Raw genomic sequence first — 21,769 nt, forward strand, 5'->3', positions numbered from 1 at the left:
TTAGATATAGATATAGTACGGGCATGCCCTAGTATTTATAATCCTGGATTTTCCCAAACTCTTCCATCCTCTAACTCTCCATATTTATAATCCTGGATTTTCCCAAACTCTTCCATCCTCTAACTCTCCATATTTATAATCCTGGATTTTCCCAAACTCTTCCATCGTCTAACTCTCCATATTTATAATCCTGGATTTTCCCAAACTCTTCCATCCTCTAACTCTTCATATTTATAATCCTGGATTTTCCCAAACTCTTCCATCCTCTAACTCTCCATATTTATAATCCTGGCTTTTCCCAAACTTTTCCATCCTGTTACTCTCCATATTTATAATCCTGGCTTTTCCCAAACTCTTCCATCCTCTAACTCTTCATATTTATAATCCTGGCTTTTCCCAAACTTTTCCATCCTGTTACTCTCCACATTTATAATCCTGGCTTTTCCCAAACTCTTCCATCCTCTTACTCTCTATATTTATAATCCGGGCTTTTCCCAAACTCTTCCATCCTCTAACTCTCCATATTTATAATCCTGGCTTTTCCCAAACTTTTCCATCCTGTTACTCTCCACATTTATAATCCTGGCTTTTCCCAAACTCTTCCATCCTCTTACTCTCTATATTTATAATCCGGGCTTTTCCCAAACTCTTCCATCCTCTAACTCTCCGTATTTATAATCCTGGATTTTCCCAAACTTTTCCATCCTCTTACTCTCTATATTTATAATCCAGGCTTTTCCCAAACTCTTCCATCCTCTAATTCTCCATATTTATAATCCTGGCTTTTCCCAAACTCTTCCATCCTCTAACTCTTCATATTTATAATCCTGGATTTTCCCAAACTCTTCCATCCTCTAACTCTCCATATTTATAATCCTGGATTTTCCCAAACTCTTCCATCCTCTAACTCTTCATATTTATAATCCTGGCTTTTCCCAAACTCTTCCATCCTCTAACTCTTCATATTTATAATCCTGGCTTTTCCCAAACTTTTCCATCCTGTTACTCTCCACATTTATAATCCTGGCTTTTCCCAAACTCTTCCATCCTCTTACTCTCCATATTTATAATCCGGGCTTTTCCCAAACTCTTCCATCCTCTAACTCTTCATATTTATAATCCTGGCTTTTCCCAAACTTTTCCATCCTGTTACTCTCCACATTTATAATCCTGGCTTTTCCCAAACTCTTACATCCTGTTACTCTCCACATTTATCATTCTGGCTTTTCCCAAACTCTTCCATCCTCTAACTCTTCATATTTATAATCCTGGCTTTTCCCAAACTCTTCCATCCTCTTACTCTCTATATTTATAATCCGGGCTTTTCCCAAACTCTTCCATCCTCTAATTCTCCATATTTATAATCCTGGCTTTTCCCAAACTCTTCCATCCTCTAACTCTCCATATTTATAATCCTGGATTTTCCCAAACTCTTACATCCTGTTACTCTCCATATTTATAAACCTGGATTTTCCCAAACTCTTCCATCCTCTTACTCTCTATATTTATCATCTGGGCTTTTCCCAAACTCTTCCATCCTCTTACTCTCCATATTTATAATCCTGGATTTTCCCAAACTCTTCCATCCTCTAACTCTCCATTTTTATAATCCTGGATTTTCCCAAACTCTTCCATCCTCTAATTCTCCATATTTATAATCCTGGCTTTTCCCAAACTCTTCCATCCTCTAACTCTCCATATTTATAATCCTGGATTTTCTGAAACTCTTACATCCTGTTACTCTCCATATTTATAGTCCTGGATTTTCCCAAACTCTTCCATCCTCTAACTCTTCATATTTATAATCCTGGATTTTCCCAAACTCTTACATCCTGTTACTCTCCACATTTATCATTCTGGCTTTTCCCAAACTCTTCCATCCTCTAACTCTTCATATTTATAATCCTGGCTTTTCCCAAACTTTTCCATCCTCTTACTCTCTATATTTATAATCCGGGCTTTTCCCAAACTCTTCCATCCTCTAATTCTCCATATTTATAATCCTGGCTTTTCCCAAACTCTTCCATCCTCTAACTCTCCATATTTATAATCCTGGATTTTCCCAAACTCTTCCATCCTCTAACTCTTCATATTTATAATCCTGGCTTTTCCCAAACTCTTCCATCCTCTTACTCTCTATATTTATAATCCGGGCTTTTCCCAAACTCTTCCATCCTCTAATTCTCCATATTTATAATCCTGGCTTTTCCCAAACTCTTCCATCCTCTAACTCTCCATTTTTATAATCCTGGATTTTCCCAAACTCTTCCATCCTCTAACTCTCCATATTTATAATCCTGGATTTTCTCAAGCTCTTCCATTCTCTAAGTCTACACATTTATAATCCTGGCTTTTCTCTGACTCTTCCATCCTCTAACTCTTCATATTTATAATCCTGGATTTTCCCAAACTCTTCCATCCTCTAATTCTCCATATTTATAATCCTGGCTTTTCCCAAACTCTTCCATCCTCCAACTCTCCATCTATCTATAATTCCAGTAATCTCTGTGTGTGTGTGTGTCTGTGTGTGTGTGTGTGTGTGTGTGTGTGTGTGTGTGTGTGTGTGTGTGTGTGTGTGTTTGTCTGTGACCGCTGTTTCTCGACAACCACGGGTCCGATATACTTGAAACTTGCCAGGTATATTGCTGGGGACCTGAGGATGTGCCTTTTCAAGGTTTCATATTAATCGGACAAGTAGTTACCGAGCTATGGCGATTTAGCCGTTCGCCGTTCGCTTTGGCTTTGCGAATGGACCAAACCATTCATGTAAATAGAGGGGGGGGGGGGTTCTGTGGTCGTTCGCTTTGGCTTTGCGAATGGACCAAACCATTTCATGTAAATAGAGGGGGGGGGGGGGGTTCTGTGGTCGTTACTGCCACGCGGTTTGGAATGTTTTTCCGAACGGGCACCCACGTACGGGCACGTCCTAGTATTTATAATCCTGGATTTTCCCAAACTCTTCCATCCTCTAATTCTCCATATTTATAATCCTGGCTTTTCCCAAACTCTTCCATCCTCTAACTCTCTATATTTATAATCCGGGCTTTTCCCAAACTCTTACATCCTCTAACTCTTCATATTTATAATCCTGGATTTTCCCAAACTCTTCCATCCTCTAACGCTTCATATTTATAATCCTGGATTTTCCCTCACTCTTACATCCTGTTACTCTCCACATTTATCATCCTGGCTTTTCCCAAACTCTTCCATCCTCTAACTCTCCACATTTATAATCCTGGCTTTTCCCAAACTCTTCCATCCTGTTACTCTCCACATTTATCATCCTGGCTTTTCCCAAACTCTTCCATCCTCTAACTCTCCACATTTATAATCCTGGCTTTTCCCAAACTCTTCCATCCTGTTACTCTCCACATTTATAATCCTGGCTTTTCTCAAACTCTTCCATCCTCTAACTCTCCATATTTATAATCCTGGGTTTTCCCAAACTCTTCCATCCTCTAACTCTCCATATTTAAAACCATTGCTTTTACGGAGCGCTTCCATCCTCCAACGCTCCATATTTAAAACCATTGCTTTTACGGAGCGCTTCCATCCTCTAATTCTCCATATTTATAATCCTGGATTTTCTCAAACTCTTCCATTCTCTAAGTCTACACATTTATAATCCTGGCTTTTCTCTGACTCTTCCATCCTCTAACTCTCCACATTTATTTATCCTGGGTTTTCCCAAACTCTTTCATCCTCTAACTCTCCATAATTATAACCATTGCTTTTACGGAGCGCTTCCATCCTCTAATTCTCCATATTTATAATCCTGGATTTTCTCAAGCTCTTCCATTCTCTAAGTCTACACATTTATAATCCTGGCTTTTCTCTGACTCTTCCATCCTCTAACCCTCCACATTTATAATCCTGGGTTTTTCCAAACTCTTTCATCCTCTAACTCTCCATATTTATAACCATTGCTTTTACGGAGCGCTTCCATCCTCTAACTCTCCATATTTAAAACCATTGCTTTTACGGAGCGCTTCCATCCTCTAATTCTCCATATTTATAATCCTGGATTTTCTCAAGCTCTTCCATTCTCTAAGTCTACACATTTATAATCCTGGCTTTTCTCTGACTCTTCCATCCTCTAACTCTCCACATTTATAATCCTGGGTTTTCCCAAACTCTTTCATTCTCCAACTCTCCATATTTATAAACATAGCTTTTACGGAGCGCTTCCATCCTCTAACTCTCCATATTTATAACCATTGCTTTTACGGAGCGCTTCCATCCTCTAACTCTCCATATTTTAAAATTCTGTTTTTTCCTGAACACTTCCATCCTCCAATTCTCTATAGTTATTTTCCTGGCTTTTCCTGAACTCTTTCATCCTTGAGCTCTCTGTATTTATCATCCTGGTTTTTTCCCAAACTCTTCCATCCTTTAACTCTCCACATTTATAATCCTGGGTTTTCCCAAACTCTTCCATCCTCTAACTCTCCATATTTAAAACCATTGCTTTTACAGAGCGCCTCCATCCTCTAATTCTCCATATTTATAATCCTGGATTTTCTCAAGCTCTTCCATTCTCTAAGTCTACACATTTATAATCCTGGCTTTTCTCTGACTCTTCCATCCTCTAACTCTCCACATTTATAATCCTGGCTTTTCTTGGACTCTTCCACCCTCTAACTCTCCACATTTAAAATCCTGGGTTTTCCCAAACTCTTCCATCCTCTAACTCTCCATATTTATAACCATTGCTTTTACGGAGCGCTTCCATCCTCTAACTCTCCATATTTTAAAATTCAGTTTTTTCCTGAACACTTCCATCCTCCAATTCTCTATAGTTATTTTCCTGGCTTTTCCTGAACTCTTTCATCCTTGAGCTCTCTGTATTTATCATCCTGGTTTTTCCCAAACTCTTCCATCCTTTAACTCTCCACATTTATAATCCTGGCTTTTCCCAAACTATTTCATCTTCTAACTCTCCATATTTAAAACCATTGCTTTTACAGAGCGCCTCCATCCTCTAATTCTCCATATTTATAATCCTGGATTTTCTCAAGCTCTTCCATTCTCTAAGTCTACACATTTATAATCCTGGCTTTTCTCTGACTCTTCCATCCTCTAACTCTCCACATTTATAATCCTGGCTTTTCTCTGACTCTTCCATCCTCTAACTCTCCACATTTATAATCCTGGCTTTTCTTGGACTCTTCCACCCTCTAACTCTCCACATTTAAAATCCTGGGTTTTCCCAAACTCTTCCATCCTCTAACTCTCCATATTTATAACCATTGCTTTTACGGAGCGCTTTCATCCTCTAACTCTCCATATTTTAAAATTCTGTTTTTTCCTGAACACTTCCATCCTCCAATTCTCTATAGTTATTTTCCTGGCTTTTCCTGAACTCTTTCATCCTTGAGCTCTCTGTATTTATCATCCTGGTTTTTCCCAAACTCTTCCATCCTTTAACTCTCCACATTTATAATCCTGGCTTTTCCCAAACTATTTCATCTTCTAACTCTCCACTATGATCCTGGCCTTTCCTCATTATCTTTTTGTCCAATTATTTGATTAAACACCCACCAACCATGGTGTCAACCTTCAATTCAGCATGATGGTTAACTTGGAGCAGACATGTCCACGGGGTGAGTTGGCGTTGGGGAGAGTGACAACAATTTGACCACAAGTCCTTTTAATTAGATTATGTGGGTGTACATTTCATAGGATACCAAACTGTCTTGGCGCCATTGCTCTTTTACACATAGAGAACATACAATGGCTGGAATAAAAAAACAAGACCAAAAGTCTAACCGGCATAGCCGGGCTTGTAAAATATTATAAACCACAAACACATATGATTAGCTTTTTAAACAGTCTCTAATGCTGCTTATAACATTAAACTAAGAAATTTAGAGGAATCCCGACATCCGTGAGGCAAGTTTTACTTACAGAACTGAGGGAAGATCTACTGTAATCTATATACCCCACACGGTCAAAGGTCAACTCAAGGTCAAACTTCCGAAATCATGAATTTTCATATGAAAACCCATCAATTTTCGTCCAATTGACTTGAAAATCTAACAGCATTTGTATAGTGCCTCACTGAATTGGGAAACCAACTATTTTTGAGGTCAAAAGGTCAAAGGTCAACTCAAGGTCAGACTTCTAAAATCATCACTTTTCATCCTGTTGACCCGAGCTTTGATCAAGATCGTCAATTTTAATCTTGATGAAATGGACAATTTGCTGTATCAATGGAAAACTTTTGGGGGGGGGGGGGGGATTTTTGCAAGTATCGTGCTCCGCATGACGTCTTCTTGTTTTTAAATTGGAGCTGATTTTACCAAAATTAAAGTAAAAGTGGATTGTATATCTAAGTTGGCTTTACCTCAACTGATGAGCACTCATAATGTAAAAGCTTTTGGATGAGTTGAGTTTTGGAGCACACTAAATGAAATTTATCATGAGAACAACGTTTGCCAATCGTGATGAATGTGTTCTTTATGGGACAAACAAAGTTTGTCCATCAACATTCCAGGCAGGAACAATGCGACAATCAAAGTGTGTCCATCTCAATCCCAGGCAGTAACGATGAGACAATTAAAAGTGTGTCCATCACCATTCCAAGCAGGAAAGCTATTTGATGACTGCTTGAGCCGATCCCTGAAGAAGGTAACTCTGGACGAAATGTCAGGGCCGATGCCTTTTTCATAATCGGTTAGGGTGGTGTGGTGGACAGGTTGGGTGTTCACTGTCCTTTTGTAGACAACGTTTAACACCCATGGTGAATTCCATTTTTGAGATAATTTGAGAATCGACCAGAAACTGTGGATTGGCATCAATGCAGACAGATTATGTCCCTCACCTCCATCCCAAAGCTCATTGAGAAATGAATCTCTTCATCCCACTGCCACATTGAACTTCATCTATTGTGAACAACAGAGGTGCTAATGTAGGACATCACTTGGCAGGGTATACCCAGTCATCGTCTATCTTAAGGAAGTCAGCTCAGAAATGTAATCCGCTGAGAACATTTCAGGTCTGCAACGGCAAAGTGTATAGAGAGTGTAGACACATTAACCAGAAACTTCTCAATAATGTTTGTGTCCAAACTTTTTTTAAAGCCTCTGTAGGTTGCACATTTCCAGTTGGTCAATTCCTGTGCCAGGTTAGTTTATCCTTCCTCGCAGCACATGCTTCACATCGCTATACAGTTGAAACGGAGACATCTGCTCTAATATTGGTACATTGCCCCCAAGCCCTCTCCCTCCCACACTTCTCCCTGCGCTCAAATGTTGTGGTTGTGTGCTTCCCCTTCTCTCCCCATCTTGTCTTCCGCTCCCTCTTTTTGTATATTTTGTTTGTCTGGTTGATTTGTTTGTGAAATAAATGTTAGCTCTTTCACGAGCCTCGATTCAGTATACAAAAAAATAAAAAAAAATAAAAATGGTGCAGGATCTGTGTGTTCTCTTCATATTTTAGAGTTGATTGGGAAATCCAAAACGTAATCTAAAATTAGATAGTTTCAAGTTATTACATTTGATAAATGTCATGAAGTTCACAATATCATCCTTTAGTCCTAGTGTATCGGGTAAGCCATTCGTGACAAGCCTGGTACTTGGCTTGTGTATGCTGTGAACATACTACATATGGACTGTTTGTATTTTATTTAAATACCATGTATATGTCATTGGTGTATTACTGATACTACAACATTACCCATGCTGTGGGCGATCTTGTTCCAAGCGTGCAACATGTTCTTCTAACATGTACCATTGTGCGGTGTAAATGTACCATGTACCCGATGTTACGTTCTATGCAAAAACTATAAAAGTACCATACTACCATTATACATATGGTGTGAGATGCTACGTTATTAACACTGCAGAGTTCGCACTACAATATGGACTTTAGAAAGGAGTGGAAGAAGGTACATGGGCAATACTCGGGTAAAACCTGGTAGATCCCTATTTCGGTTATCAGCATTTGCTTGATAATTATTGCATTCTACAATAGTCCAAAATGTTTCACGAATTTGGCGAATCCAGGAAATAAAGCACAGACTTAATCACCACTTTGTATTTCTGATAATGCAGATACAAATATCCTCAACAAGCCATGTAACCAGGAAGTCGTGGCGTTCTCAGTTCTCCCACCTCGTGGCTGTAGCACCCCCAAAAGCGGCTGCAGTCTGTACATTCTTCAACACCACTTCTTCTTTCTGTTTGTTACTTGCAAAATCGAAGATTTTTCAAGTATATTGGTCGGTTGTGTTTGTGACTCTGTTAGTTTGTCACTGGCCTACAGGTCACAATTTTCAACCGATCTTCACGAAACTTCACCAAATGGTAGAGTTGGTCAAAAGCCAGAAGCCTATTGTTTTTGGGGTCAAGAGGTCAAAAGGTCAACATAGGCCAAAGGTCACCAACTTTGCTAAATTTCTAAAATCCTCAATTTTCATCCGATTGACTTGAAATTTGAAGACCTCTTGCATATCTGGTCATTGAATTCAACCACCAATAATTTTTGAGGTCAACATAGGCCAAATGGTCAACATAGGCCAAATTTCTAAAATCCTCAATTTTCATCCAATTGACTTGAAATTTGGAGAGGACTTGCACATCTGGTCACTGAATTCAACCACCAAGTATTCTTGAGGTCAACATAGGCCAAATGGTCAACATAGGCCAAATTTCTAAAATCCTCAAATTTCATCCAATTGACTTGAAATTTGAAAAGGACTTGCATATCTCGTCACTGAATTCAACCACAAATTATATTTTAGGTGAACATAGGCCAGAAGGTCAACATAGGCCAAATTTCTAAAATCCTCAATTTTCATCCAATTGACTTGAAATTTGAAGAGGACTTGCATATCTGGTCACTGAATCAACCACCAAGTACCTTTGAGGTCAACATAGGCCAAAAGGTCAACATAGGCCAAATTTCTAAAATCTTCAATTTTCATCCAATTGACTTGAAATTTGAGGAGGACTTGCATATCTGGTCACTGAATTCAACCACCAATTATATTTGAGGTCAACATAGGCCAAAAGGTCCACATAGGACAAATTTCTAAAATCCTCAATTTTCATCCAATTGACTTGAAATTTGAAGAGGACTTGCATATCTGGTCACTGACTTCAACCACCAAGTGTTCTTGAGGTCAACATAGGCCAAAAGGTCAACATGGGCCAAATTTCTAAAATCGTCACTTTTCATCCTGTTGACCCGAGCTTTGATCAAGATTGTAAATTTAAATCTTCATGAAATGGACAATTTGCTGTATCAATGGTAAACCTTTGGGGGAGGGCGTATTTTGTAAGTATCGTGCTATGCATGACGTTTTCTTGTTTGTCTGTTTGTTTGTCACCGGTCTACAGGTCACAATTTTCAACCGATCTTCACGAAACTTCACCAAATGGTAGAGTTGGTCAAAAGCAAGAAGCCTATTGTTTTGGGGTCAATAGGTCAAAAGGTCAACAGGTCAACATAGGCCAAAGGTCACCAACTTTGCTAAATTTCTAAAATCCTCAACTTTCATCCGATTGACTTGAAATTTGAAGAGGACTTGCATATCTGGTCACTGAATTCAACCACCAAGTATTTTTGAGGTCAACATAGGCCAAATGGTAAACATAGGCCAAATTTCTAAAATCCTCAATTTTCATCCAATTGACTTGAAATTTGAAGAGGACTTGCATATCTGGTCACTGAATTCAACCACAAATTATATTTTAGGTGAACTTAGGCCAAAAGGTCAACATAGGCCAAAAGGTCAACATAGGCCAAATTTCTAAAATCCTCAATTTTCATCCAATTGACTTGACATTTGAAGAGGACTTGCATATCTGGTCACTGAATTCAACCACCAAGTATATTTGAGGTCAACATAGGCCAAAAGGTCAACATGGGCCACATTTCTAAAATCCTCAATTTTCATCTGATTGACTTGAAATTTGAAGAGGACTTGCATATCTGGTCACTGAATTCAACCACGTATTACATTTTAGGTAAACACAGGCCAAAAGGTCAACATAGGCCAAATTTCTAAAATCACCAATTTTCATTTGATTGACTTGAACTTCTCAGAGGATTTATATATATATGGTCACTGAATTCAACCACCATCTATTTTTGTGATCAACATAGGCCAAAAGGTCAACATAGGCCAAATTTTAATACCCTCAATTTTCATCCGATTGACTTGAAAATTGAACAGCATTTGCACATTGAGTCACTAAATAGGGAAACTAACTATTTCTTTAGGTCAAAAGGTCAAAGGTCAACTCAAGGTCAACCTTCCAAAATCATTTTTCATCTGAAAAATCATCACTTTTCATCCTGTTGACCCGAGCTTTGATAAAGATTGTAAATTTTAATCTTCATGAAATGGACAATTTGCTGTATCAATGGAAAACTTTTGGGGGGGGGGGGCGGATTTTGCAAGTATCGTGCTCTCCGCGTGACGTCTTCTTGTTTTTCTATTGGTCTGTTCAAATATGTTGAGAATGTGGTATTAATGTTTGTAGCCATTATGAGAGAAGCTCAAATGGCTGCTCTGTGATTGGTTGTATGGCAGCGATTCTCAAACGTGTCATTTGATCCTGCACTTCGTTACTGTGAATTACTATATTATGAATATTCTTGTAATGTGCCAGTAATACTTTCTGATTGGACTTCCATCACCTCAAATTGTACTAACGGCCTCTTGTTATTTTCCAGGCTGGTGACAAACGCTACCATCCAAATTGTGCCCGATGCTTCCGTTGTCACCGCATGTTTTCAGAGGGAGAAGAGATGTTCTTGCAAGGTTGGAATGACTCTATTTTATCATTCATGATTTGGAATATTTGCTAAATGAATGGCTTGAGAATGCTGTGCAACAATGATTGTATTCCTGAAAATTCCACATAATTTTGCCTTTAACTTTAATTTTGCTTAAATAAATAACTTCAAGCACAAATATTTTCAGAGCCCTCCACAAAATATATATAGGACTAAAAATGAGACTTTATTTGTTTAACACTCGTAATAAATAGGAGAATTAATTAATTCATCAATCAATGGTGACACGCAGTACTATAGCCTTGACAAAGTTGAGTATTCCTCGATGACGATAACCTGGAATTTTACATTACCCCTTTTTACTTACACTTTTATACCCTTATACTTTTTACTTTTTTACTTTTTTACTTATCCCCACACTTTTTTGACAAAAAAAAAGAAAATCAGAAGAGAAAAAAAAATCAGCTCTGTCTGTTTATCTGTCCGTCCGTCACGCTATCTCCTCCTAAACGGTTGTGCAGAAATTCACCAAACTCGGTAGTTACGATCACAACATGGTAAGAAGGTGCGACAGCAGTATCAATTTTGGCCCTGCCCCCCTCGGGTCAAGGTCAAAAAGGTCAAATACCAAAAAATGGAATTATGGACACATTTTCAAACATTTTTAATGAAACTTTGCATATGCAATTAACATTGGGGGATGTATGAAATATATAACAGGTTTTTAAATTTGACCTCTGGTTCATGCCCGGATGGGTGGAGTCTTAGGGTCAGACGTCAAAATGGGAATTGTTTTTAACTCTTACGTGTTAATTAAAATAAAATAAAAATTATTTAAAATCTTATCAAAATAATCTTACAACCTTGCTTTACGTGGGAAGCATAGGGATTTGCAATGGCGTGCCATCGACTTCTCTCTAGTTTTTATTAAATTTAAACTTAATTGCTTAAATTTAAATGCTACTCCATATAATGAGAGCAGATACATAATTACATATATTCTAGTTTTCACTTATTATTTCATCATTTATTCATAGTTTTATGAAGAAGTGAAGCATTTCCGTGTTTTGCATTTTTCAGTCTGTTAACCATGGATTTTGTGTTAGGGTTCGGTCTGGGACTCTGTATGGTGTTTGGGTTGGGGTTCCAGTTGGGGTTGGGATTCAGGTTATTATGTAACTGTGTTTGTTGCAAGTTATAGGATCAATTAAGTATTGTTTAAAGGTAATGATGTTGCTTCAGTCTATGAAACACTATTGATGATAAAGGAGTGAAGTAAAAAATAAAAAATAAAAAAGTTGTTGTTGTTGTCACATGACTCATGTATACAATCCAGGCTAAAGTTGGAGATTTCAAAACGTAGATGGCAAATCTAATTGGAATTTTCACAAGGATACTTTGGAACAGCAATGGAAGAAACACTTTAAAAATTCTATTAGCCGGATCTGAATCCGGATCTTCACCAAAATCTAATCATTTCGTCCTTGTCACATACGACATATGTCACATACGACATCTCTACCAAATTTCGTGCGAATCCATCCACAACGTTTTAAGATATTTTGTTTACAAACAAACAAACAGACAAAGAGACAGGAGTGAAAACATAACCTCCATCCACCTTTGGTGGCTGAGGTAATAAGGTGATGTAAGTGACGCTGTATCAATGGCGGTAAACATCCAAAATTTTATTTTTTCTACAACTTTTAAAATCTTCATTTTATTTTAATTTAATTATATTCTTGAACATTGTTTAGCAGTACTTGGACAAAATATTACAGCATTTTACATCATCTCGACCAATCAAATTTGCTGCTTGCAAACCCTCCCCATGTTCCTGTTTTTCAGGATTGCATGGGGTAATGTGTTCTATGAACTATTTAGTTCTGCTCTGTTCTAGCTCTTACACGAGTCTCGATTTTGCATTCAACAAAATATCATTATTTAGTGATTGCCTATTGGACCAGGCTTCTAATCATTAATCCTGCCCGCTGGTTGCATCACAACTGAGGGATGGCTATGCCACACTAATGCAGTGCCCCCTCGAGGTTTGGACACAATAATTATAATTTGGCCACTGTGCCGGCGATGACTTGCCTACAACTCCTTGTAGAAATTCAACACGAGATATTAACGCCCACTAGCAATCAATGAGCAGATGGGTTTCCGACCTAATGTCCCATATCCGAGGGACTGCACACTCGATGAATCCTCGTCCTACTTACAAACACCTGGGAGACAGTTTATAGTCAGGTCGGAAATGAAACCCAGACTAAATAGCTCAAAAGGGCATGTGTACCATCTTTTAAAAAAAAAAATCCAATAAAACTTTCGGCTAAACACTGACAGCTGCTGTACATTTATTACAAAAATATTGTCGTGTGGTTTGCTCAGTTAAGACCGAGCGTCACCACGGATGGATTCAAGCTTACTTGGAGGTGTTTCCAATTCGATGGCGGATCGATAAACGAGGCGGGGGATTGGGGTAGGATGCCGCACTTACCTTTTCGGCCCCGACGATGTCTTCTCCCTGCAAATTATTAAACTCACACGAAACAGAATTAAAGTTGGTTGGGAAAATAATACAAGGGTTTATTTAATAAATATCGGGACAGGAAAAGAACACGCCGGTAACTAAATATCCTAAATCGGGATCCCGCACACCTCACTTCACATACAAGACAAGGGCAATAAGTAAATAAAAGAATCGTCGTGTTTGCGTTTGTACTGGCTTATCTGTGGTGTGTAGCGTCCGTCAGGAATTGTCGGGCTTGAGCACCGTCGTCCAACGCCGGCCTCCCCGCGCCCCTGTTCACCAAGCCTCTCGCACCAAGCGAGCGAGCGTGTAATGTTCTCCCGGCTGCTGCAGCTCGTACGCTCGCCGTTCGCACGTGAACGCTGGGGAAGAGAATCGTCGGTGCTCCAATGTCTTTCAAAGCTAAACTCCAAAACGGGAACGAAAATCAAGGGCAGAAGGGAGGTCCAAACAGGAAGGAAGCCAACAGCAGAAGGACAAAGGGGAGAGCTCAATCGGACAGTCCACAGCAAGAGGGCCAAAGGAAGAGAGGAAAACGCTGGCGAGGGAGAGGTTTTACTCGCCATCACGTGACGTCAGCCCTCCTTTCCCCAAACCAGTGCGGTGCCCCTCAACTTCTCGAACCTTCTCACCGCGTTGGTGTCCTCTCATTGGCTGAGCGCTTTTTGCCCTTCGTCTGACCCATCGCACGTCCTCCCCTACTCTGCCAATCGGTGCCCTGCTTGTTGCTTGCCCATCCCCTGGCCAATCATGAGTTCTCCTGGGCGTGGCTCTCAGCCTGCCTTGCACGATGTTCCATCGCCATGGTGGCGTACTGCGCGGCCACTGCCTGTTGGTCTCTCCGGTCAGTCTAATCGTCTTGTGGCAGAGGGTGGGATTAATTAATGTGGTGCACTAATGGGCCTATCTAATGTATAAGAGTGCGTTGCCATACGGGACACAGGTATGATCACAGAGGGAACGACATACAATCGAGTCTTATCCTTATTCCCGAGAACTATTTGTCATGCCCATTCCTCGTAATGGGGACGAAGACACACCTTAATCCAACAAACCGCCTAAACACAGAACTTATTACAGGTGAGATTCCCTAGCACGACAGACGAAGCATGATACCTATTCAGATCTACCTAAATCTATTCCTATTCTCTACTGTTGTACTTGTGTGCTTCCCTCTCTCTCCCCATCTTGTCTCCCGCTCCCTCCGATTCAGATCTATTCCTACCCCCAAATTCATAACAATATTCCAACTTCTGTCACTCCACTTCCTTTCCCTACTGAGTCGGATTTCTAATTCTGGCGAACTCGGTCAACATGATCTTTTTGCAGGTTCTTCTGTGTGGCATCCAGACTGCAAAAAGGCGGCAAAATCAGAGGAACGCAAACGGGTAAGTGTTGGTATTAATGTTTGATTGGTCTCTTATTCCTGATGCATGCCTTTCTGTGATTGAAACATTGTTGAGCCACATTGTTTGCAATTATTGATACACAAGATTTAGCAATAAAATAGATCAGAGCAATAACAGCTTGAATTTTTTGCATTGGTGTTGTATTCGTCTGGCAAACACAACATCTAAGGTATTTCCGACATGTAACTGTACATATGGCAGTCTTGTGTTTAATATACACACATTGAGGAGTGGGGAATGATTTTTTTTTTTAACCGTTAAAATTGAGGACTTCAGCTAGTACTGAAGAGGAGGTGGGGAGGGTAAGGAGTACAGGAAGAGTTGGAAAAGGAGGTCGGAGCATGTGAAGGGGTAGATTATGGGCAGATTATGTGACAATTATTAGGGCATTAAATAGGATCGTCGAATCAAATAGAGACGATACCATCTTATCAACTGCTTCCATTTGACGCATAATGTGCACCCTTTTTCCGTCCACAGTTACCTTTGTTGATTGTTTGCCAATATTGTGCTTGTTGTAGAAAATTATAATCAAGGAGACAAATATTTTTCGAATTAATCCTCCAAACATAAGAAGGATGTGCTGCCTCATCTCAAATGTACCTTCTGAGATGAGCATTGCTGGTCATGTCCTTCTGCTGTCCATAAAGGAAAGACTATCTATCCATGGGACGAGACAACGGGGCCTCATTGTGAATTGAAAATCCCTAACTGTGCTAATGGATACGTTATTGTAAGAAGTCTTCTTTTGGTATCGACAAGGACAAATTACAGCACTCGTTCGGAAATGGTCCAAACATCTTGGAACATTGTAAGCGGCGTTGACGTCAACAGGCTGCGCTTTCTCTTGCAGGAGCCGCCAGGACACTTCACCACCCGTCGCTCATGTTGTTCCATGAATGGGAAAATGCCAGCAAACATCTTTCATCGTTTCCTGATATTGTGCTTGCTGGAGAAAATCGTTTTGATTGCCTTAAAAATGAATTTGCTTGCTTTTCATTACCTCGTCTTGTTTGTTGCTTTCAGAAGTTTCAGATTTCAGTTTTCAGAATTTCAGAATTAGTTTCAGTTGCATTACCTTTCTATGATCTTTCCTGAGAAAACCACATTTCCAAGCTGGCCTCCAAAGCCATTCGCCGACTGGGCATCCGTCGTCGTGCGAAGTCCTTCCTTGGCACACCTGAGCTCCTCACCACATAGAAGGCTTTCATCCGCAGCTCAATGGAATACTGTTCTCCCCTCTGGGCCGGTGCTCCTGCCTCACACCTAGCTCGGCTTCACGCTGTTGAAACCAAAGCTTTCAGAATCATTGGAATCTCCCGTGATGAAGCTAACTCCGAGGGCCTTTCACTCACTCACCGCAGGCAGGTTGGTGGTCTTTCTTTCTTCTACCGACTCCTCTCTGGCCTTGCCCCCCCCCCCCCAGCTCTCTCTGGGCTCTGTCCCCCAAATATTCCTACAGGTCGCACAAGATCTGCCAGCAACCCTCTTATGGTTAAACTGCCAAAATCTTGGCTCTCTGCTCACCTTCACTCTTTCATTCCTCTTTTCTCCCACCCCTGGAACAAACTCCCTCACTCTCTTCAATCCCACTCCTCCCTCCAGGTCTTCAAAACAGCTGTTCACCACCATCTCTTATCTTCCCCCATCCAAAACCTTGATCTTTTCTACCCCCGCTAATTCACCCCAGATACACTTTTTTTGAAATACCGACTTCTTTCCTGGAAGTTCCAGCAGTGTCCATATGTTTTATACCTCTCCCCCCCCCCCCCCCCTTCCCATGCCTCCCACCCCAAGCCCTCTCCCTCTTACAGATCTCCTGATGTCCCTGCTCTCTACTGTTGTACTTGTGTGCTTCCCTCTCTCTCCCCATCTTGTCTCCCGCTCCCTTTATTGTATGTTTTGTGTTTCCGTTTTTTTTTTTGTGATTGATGTTAGCTCTTACACAAGCCTCGATCCTGTATACAAAAAAAATGGGATGTTTAATACTGTTGAATTAATGGAGATTTTATTTGAACCTGTTGAGGGTGAAAGTCATTCATTGTGACTTGAGAGTGATGGGTAAGAATGAAGTGGATGTGCCAGGAAGTTATGTGCAGGCATCTCAATGGTATCGTGACATTGTCCTCATAAGATAGGAGGCCACAAAAGGGACTATGGTATATCTCACTCATCATAGATCCTAATGAGACTTGGATTAGTCACATTTTGATCAGAACAGAGAAAAGTGGTGCTAATTGGGTGGACACAGTTGTGGCACTTGGCAGATGCTGGAGTGACAAGGTACTCATGGTTGCTTACCTGCAGAGCGGGTAGCCCAACGAACCACAGCGGAGACCCGAGTCGAGAAAGCTGCTGAGTAGCCCCAGACGGTTCCAGAAGATCAGATTGTAGCATTTGGGTGTACGTGACTGTGAAGACCCATTGTTTGAATGTCATCTCATTTAAGAATCAGCACCACCAAATTTTGAGAGTGCACTGCGACAGGTAGCGGTGGCTCTGTTTTCGAAGTTGAGTGCCCATTTAGGAGGACATCATTTTCTTTTCGACTGCTTCCATTTGACGCATCATGTGCTCCTGTTTTCCATCCACAAGTGAATGTGAATCCTCTGCCTTTGGACACTTGCCGCGCCACAGCAACAGACTGTCCCGTGTTTGTTCTGCAGCAGGCCGTGAGCCAGGTGTCCTCACGGCTCATTTCATCCATTACCTTGCCTGCCAATCACGATTTGCTTCTTCTTTTTTTCCCTCACACTGATTGTCATTATCCAGAGACCGTCACCTTGCAGTACAGTACACACTTCACCACGAAGGATGGGTATGAGCCTGCCACCATCTGTTAGTCCATCACGAGACTTTAGGAGCTAGGTGATGCACTCGATGTTCGGTTAAAATAAGAAAATTGAGGAAATAAGAATATTAAAAAGAAGAAAATTTAATAAGAAAAAAAAAGAAAGAATTGATTTGATTGGTTCCATTGTTACTCCAATTTGATTTCGATCTGGGATTTCATCGTAAAATTAAGAATTTTTTTTAAAATCAGGCAACTTACATTTTTTAATTAATTTATTTATTTTTTAAAAATTGAATCTTTTTGGGGGGGGATTTTTTTTTTAAATATGGTCCGGTACTGTCATCTAATTTGAAGTTATCTGATTAGCTTATTTTTCTGTCCTGCATAATGTGTTTAGCGATCCAGTCAGCTCCACGACCGGAGACATTGGGCCCTTTGTGGCTTCTTACAGGGTGCCTCGTTGGCCTACCAAACACCCTATGGGCCGTCTCGCCCCCCCCTTTCCTTTGAGGGTATTACATGGCTGATTGCTGTGGAAAACTACAAGCAAATGAAGGAAGTGTTTTATTTAATTCCTCGGTTGAGCCATCTTTTGCAGCAGGAAAAATCCAGCAACAGACCACCTAGTGCAGCTCACCCATATCCATGTGAGAGCTTCCTTCAATTCCATTGCTTTGGCGATACCTGGACTGGTTGCTCTCAACTGATGAACTCGATTGTCCTGCACATTATATCTACATCTGATAATTGGGTAACTCAGGGAAGAAGATAAATTCCTCGCTTCCTCTTCTGCACATTGATCACATGAGATGGGTGAGATTTTGCTCCACCCTTCACAAGAACATGCTGTTCTTCCCTCTAGGTCGGTGCACCTGCCTCACATCTCGCTCAGCTTGACTCCATGGAAACCGAGGCCTTCAAAGATCATAGGAATCTCCTACGATGAAATTGAGTCTATGGGGCTATCACTTTGCCATCACAGACAGGTCAGTGGTCTCTCTGTCTTCTACCGCCTCCTTTCTGGACTTGCACCCTCTGCTCACTCCATGCTTTACTCTCCGTCCCTCACCCCAGGTATCTGCAGGGCGCATGCGGTCCACCATCAACACTCTTCCGGTGAAACTCCCAAAATCCAGAATCATTGCTCACCTTCACTCATTCGTTCCTCTTTTTCCCCGCCTGTGGAACCCAACTTCCACATTCTATCCCCATTAACCTTCCCCAAGCCCAGCTCTTTCCAAGTTTACAGTTTTTCCTTCCTGAGAGTTTGCTTCTGTATCCATCTGTCCATGCCGCACATCCTCTCCTTCACTCATTCCTCCAAAAACCCATTATTTGTCCAAATCTCCCTCTATCTTGTCTTTCAATTCCGCTGCTGTTGGTATGGTTGGTCTCTCTGCTGTTCCTTTTATCCTTTTGCATCTAATCCGTTCAGTGTTCTCGCTCTTCCACAAGCCTCGACTCTCGATATAAAAAACATGCATATCAAATCACATTTTCCATTCTTGGTAAATGGTAGTAGATGTGTCCTTTAAAATTGTGATGTAACTGACAGAATTAAAACTTTCAGCAAAAAACACGAGGCCTATATTTCCTCAATGCCAATTTTTGTTCTTCCTTTAACATCCCTTCCTTCATACTCGACCAAGGGCTGAAGACTGGGATAGATGATCTTCCTTATGTCTAGTGAAAAAACTAGTTATTATCTTAAATTCCAGGTGTGACCTTCAAGTGTGATTTGCTGAAAGCTGCACTCAAAGTAAAGTACAGGTTTCCAATGCTTGGGGATCTTGTTAGACATATCTCTTCTTGATCAGAGCATTTGGAGTGTCACAAATTGGTTCTTATGTATACACACTCCTTGTAGCCAGGTTTGTAGATATGACATTGGACAATTGTTTGGCTTATTCTGTTCCATGGACGTTATTAGGAAGAATCGAGAACGGCACTCGGTAGAGTGCATACCTCCGCCACATTGAACAGTTTACGTTTTGTATCCAACTGATGGACCGGATCTGAATCCGGACCTAAACCAAAATCGAATCATCCACCAAGTTTTGTCATAACCCATCCACAACTCTTGAGTATTTTCGTGCCATACTACGAAATATCGTTTTTGGCCCCATTTCTCAATGGTGAAGAATCACTTAAAATTTTTTATAGCATCCGCCTCCAGATGTAGATATTTACCAAAATCTAATAAATTTGTCCTCACATGCCCCAACCTGTCCACCAAATTTTGTCCGAATCATTCTTTAACTTTGTTGAGAATTCTGCTCACAAACAGACAGACAGACAAGAAGGCACCAGGCGGTAGCCTGACAGGCATGATGAAAATCAAGAAAACAATAATTGATTGATTAATTAATTGTGTAAAAAAAAAACCTACCTTTAGAGGCAATTTTTTCCCCGCAGAGCAGGGGTTGACCTTTTTCGGGCACCTTGGTCCCTTTTTTGAAGCAATGTTTTATGGCCGGATGCCCTTCCTGCCGCCAACCCTGTTAGTCGACTCTTGCGACACACAGGGAATTACCAGTGAACTGGTACTCAATTTGCCGACCTCGGAAGGATGACCGGCTGAGTCAATCCCTCTGGCGTTAATTCAGCAATCGATCAGGATTCGAACCCAGGATCCTAGGATCCCAAGCCAGCACCCTAACCGCTAAACCAACACCAGGCTTTGATTAATGAATTAATTAATTGTGTCATTAAAATAAATGAATAATAATAGTAAAATAATTAATTTCTTAAACAATTGCCTAATAGCATACCTAAAGTACCACTGTTACATCCGAATTTGTAGCTTTTTGAAAATTAATTAAGTAATTAATCCAAAAAATAAATAAACAATCAATTAATTGAGTAATCAATAAATCAAAAATACCCTTTGTAGCCAAGTCACCTGGTCACTGTCATGTCCAAGTATCAGCTTCGTAGCTGAAAAGGTGCCTGATATATTGCCAGATGAGATAGGAAATAAATAAGTACTTAATAATTAAATTAATCAATTAATTAATTGATTGATCAAAAAATAAAGAATATTATTTCGGCCAAAGCACTTGTTCATTATTGTGCCCAAATTTCAGTTTTCTAGCTCGCAGGATGGCTGAGATATCGCCCAGACATACAAAAAAAACTTGACCTTTGACCTTCACCTTTGACCTATATTGTCAAAAAACATTGACAGCCTCACTTTTGGCCTTTGGAATCATTTGGTAACGTTTGACGAAGATAGATGAAAGCATTCGCAAGTTATCGCACTCACAGACAAACAAACAAACTAGAACGGCACTCAGTAGAGAGCAAACCTCCACCTGGTTGGCCATATGGCTTAATGGTGAAGAATCACTTTTAAAAATTCTACTAGCCGGATCCGGATCTTCACCAAAATTTAATCGATTTTTCTTTGTCACACACGCAACCTGTCCACCAAGTTTCGTCCAAATCCGTCCATAACGTTTTGAAATATCCTCCTATGTATCGTTTTTGTCCCTATCTCTCAATGGTGAAGAATCACTTAGAAAATTAAATAATTATCATATCCGAATCCATATTCAGATCTTAACCAAAATTGAATCGTTTCTTCCTTGTCAGTCACACAACTGGCCCACCAAGTTTCGTCCAAATCCATTCATAACATTTTATGAGATTTCCTGCTACGTATCGTTTTTGGCCCACCCAATGGTGAAGAATCACTTTAAAAATTATATTAGCCGAATCCGAATCCGGATCTTCACCAAAATCGAATCATTTCGTCCTTGTGACATTCGCTACATCTCTGCCAAATTTCATCCGAATCCGTCCACAACTTTTTGAGATATATTGTTCACAAACAGACAGACAAACTAGCAGGGGTGACAACATAACCTCCATCCACCTTTGGTGACGGAGGTAACAAACGATAAAGTTCGACAATTTTCGATGAAGTCCGACAAAAAATTTAAATTTTCGTCATAAAAAACGAACAAACAGGGGTGAATACCTAACCTCTGTCCACCTTTGGTGCGGAGGTAAATATCCATGGTGAGTGCGGACCTTGCTAGTTAGGCCATGTTCCTCTCGTGATATCTCTGTTGAATGCAAGTGGAACAGTGCGAGTGGTTTAACCACTGATCCCTGCCTAAGGGAGGGTGCATTACTAGTTTATGAAATACAAGATGAGGACATGAGGCAGACATTATGGGAAAGAGTACTTTTACATGAAAATTGCACTGACATCACTCCATAATGGGAAAATCAACACAATAGATCGGATTTGAAGATCAATTCACACCATCGAGGCAA

General features: G+C 40.4%; 1 protein-coding gene across 2 annotated transcripts in view; it reads left to right on the forward strand.

The window, feature by feature from the left end:
• The window catches only part of LOC137423715 (actin-binding LIM protein 1-like), a 353,241-nt gene that overhangs the window by 261,628 nt on the left and 69,844 nt on the right, over positions 1 to 21,769 (forward strand). For both annotated transcript variants that reach the window (XM_078773796.1, XM_068111161.2), the window contains exons 7-8: positions 10,684 to 10,771; positions 14,612 to 14,670. In XM_078773796.1, the coding sequence (XP_078629922.1) occupies positions 10,684 to 10,771; positions 14,612 to 14,670 (147 nt within the window). The remainder of the gene's footprint in view (positions 1 to 10,683; positions 10,772 to 14,611; positions 14,671 to 21,769) is intronic.

The sequence above is a fragment of the Myxine glutinosa genome, chromosome 3 (genome assembly GCF_964187855.1).
Source record: "Myxine glutinosa chromosome 3, kmMyxGlut1.1, whole genome shotgun sequence".
In the NCBI taxonomy this organism is placed as follows: domain Eukaryota; kingdom Metazoa; phylum Chordata; class Myxini; order Myxiniformes; family Myxinidae; genus Myxine; species Myxine glutinosa.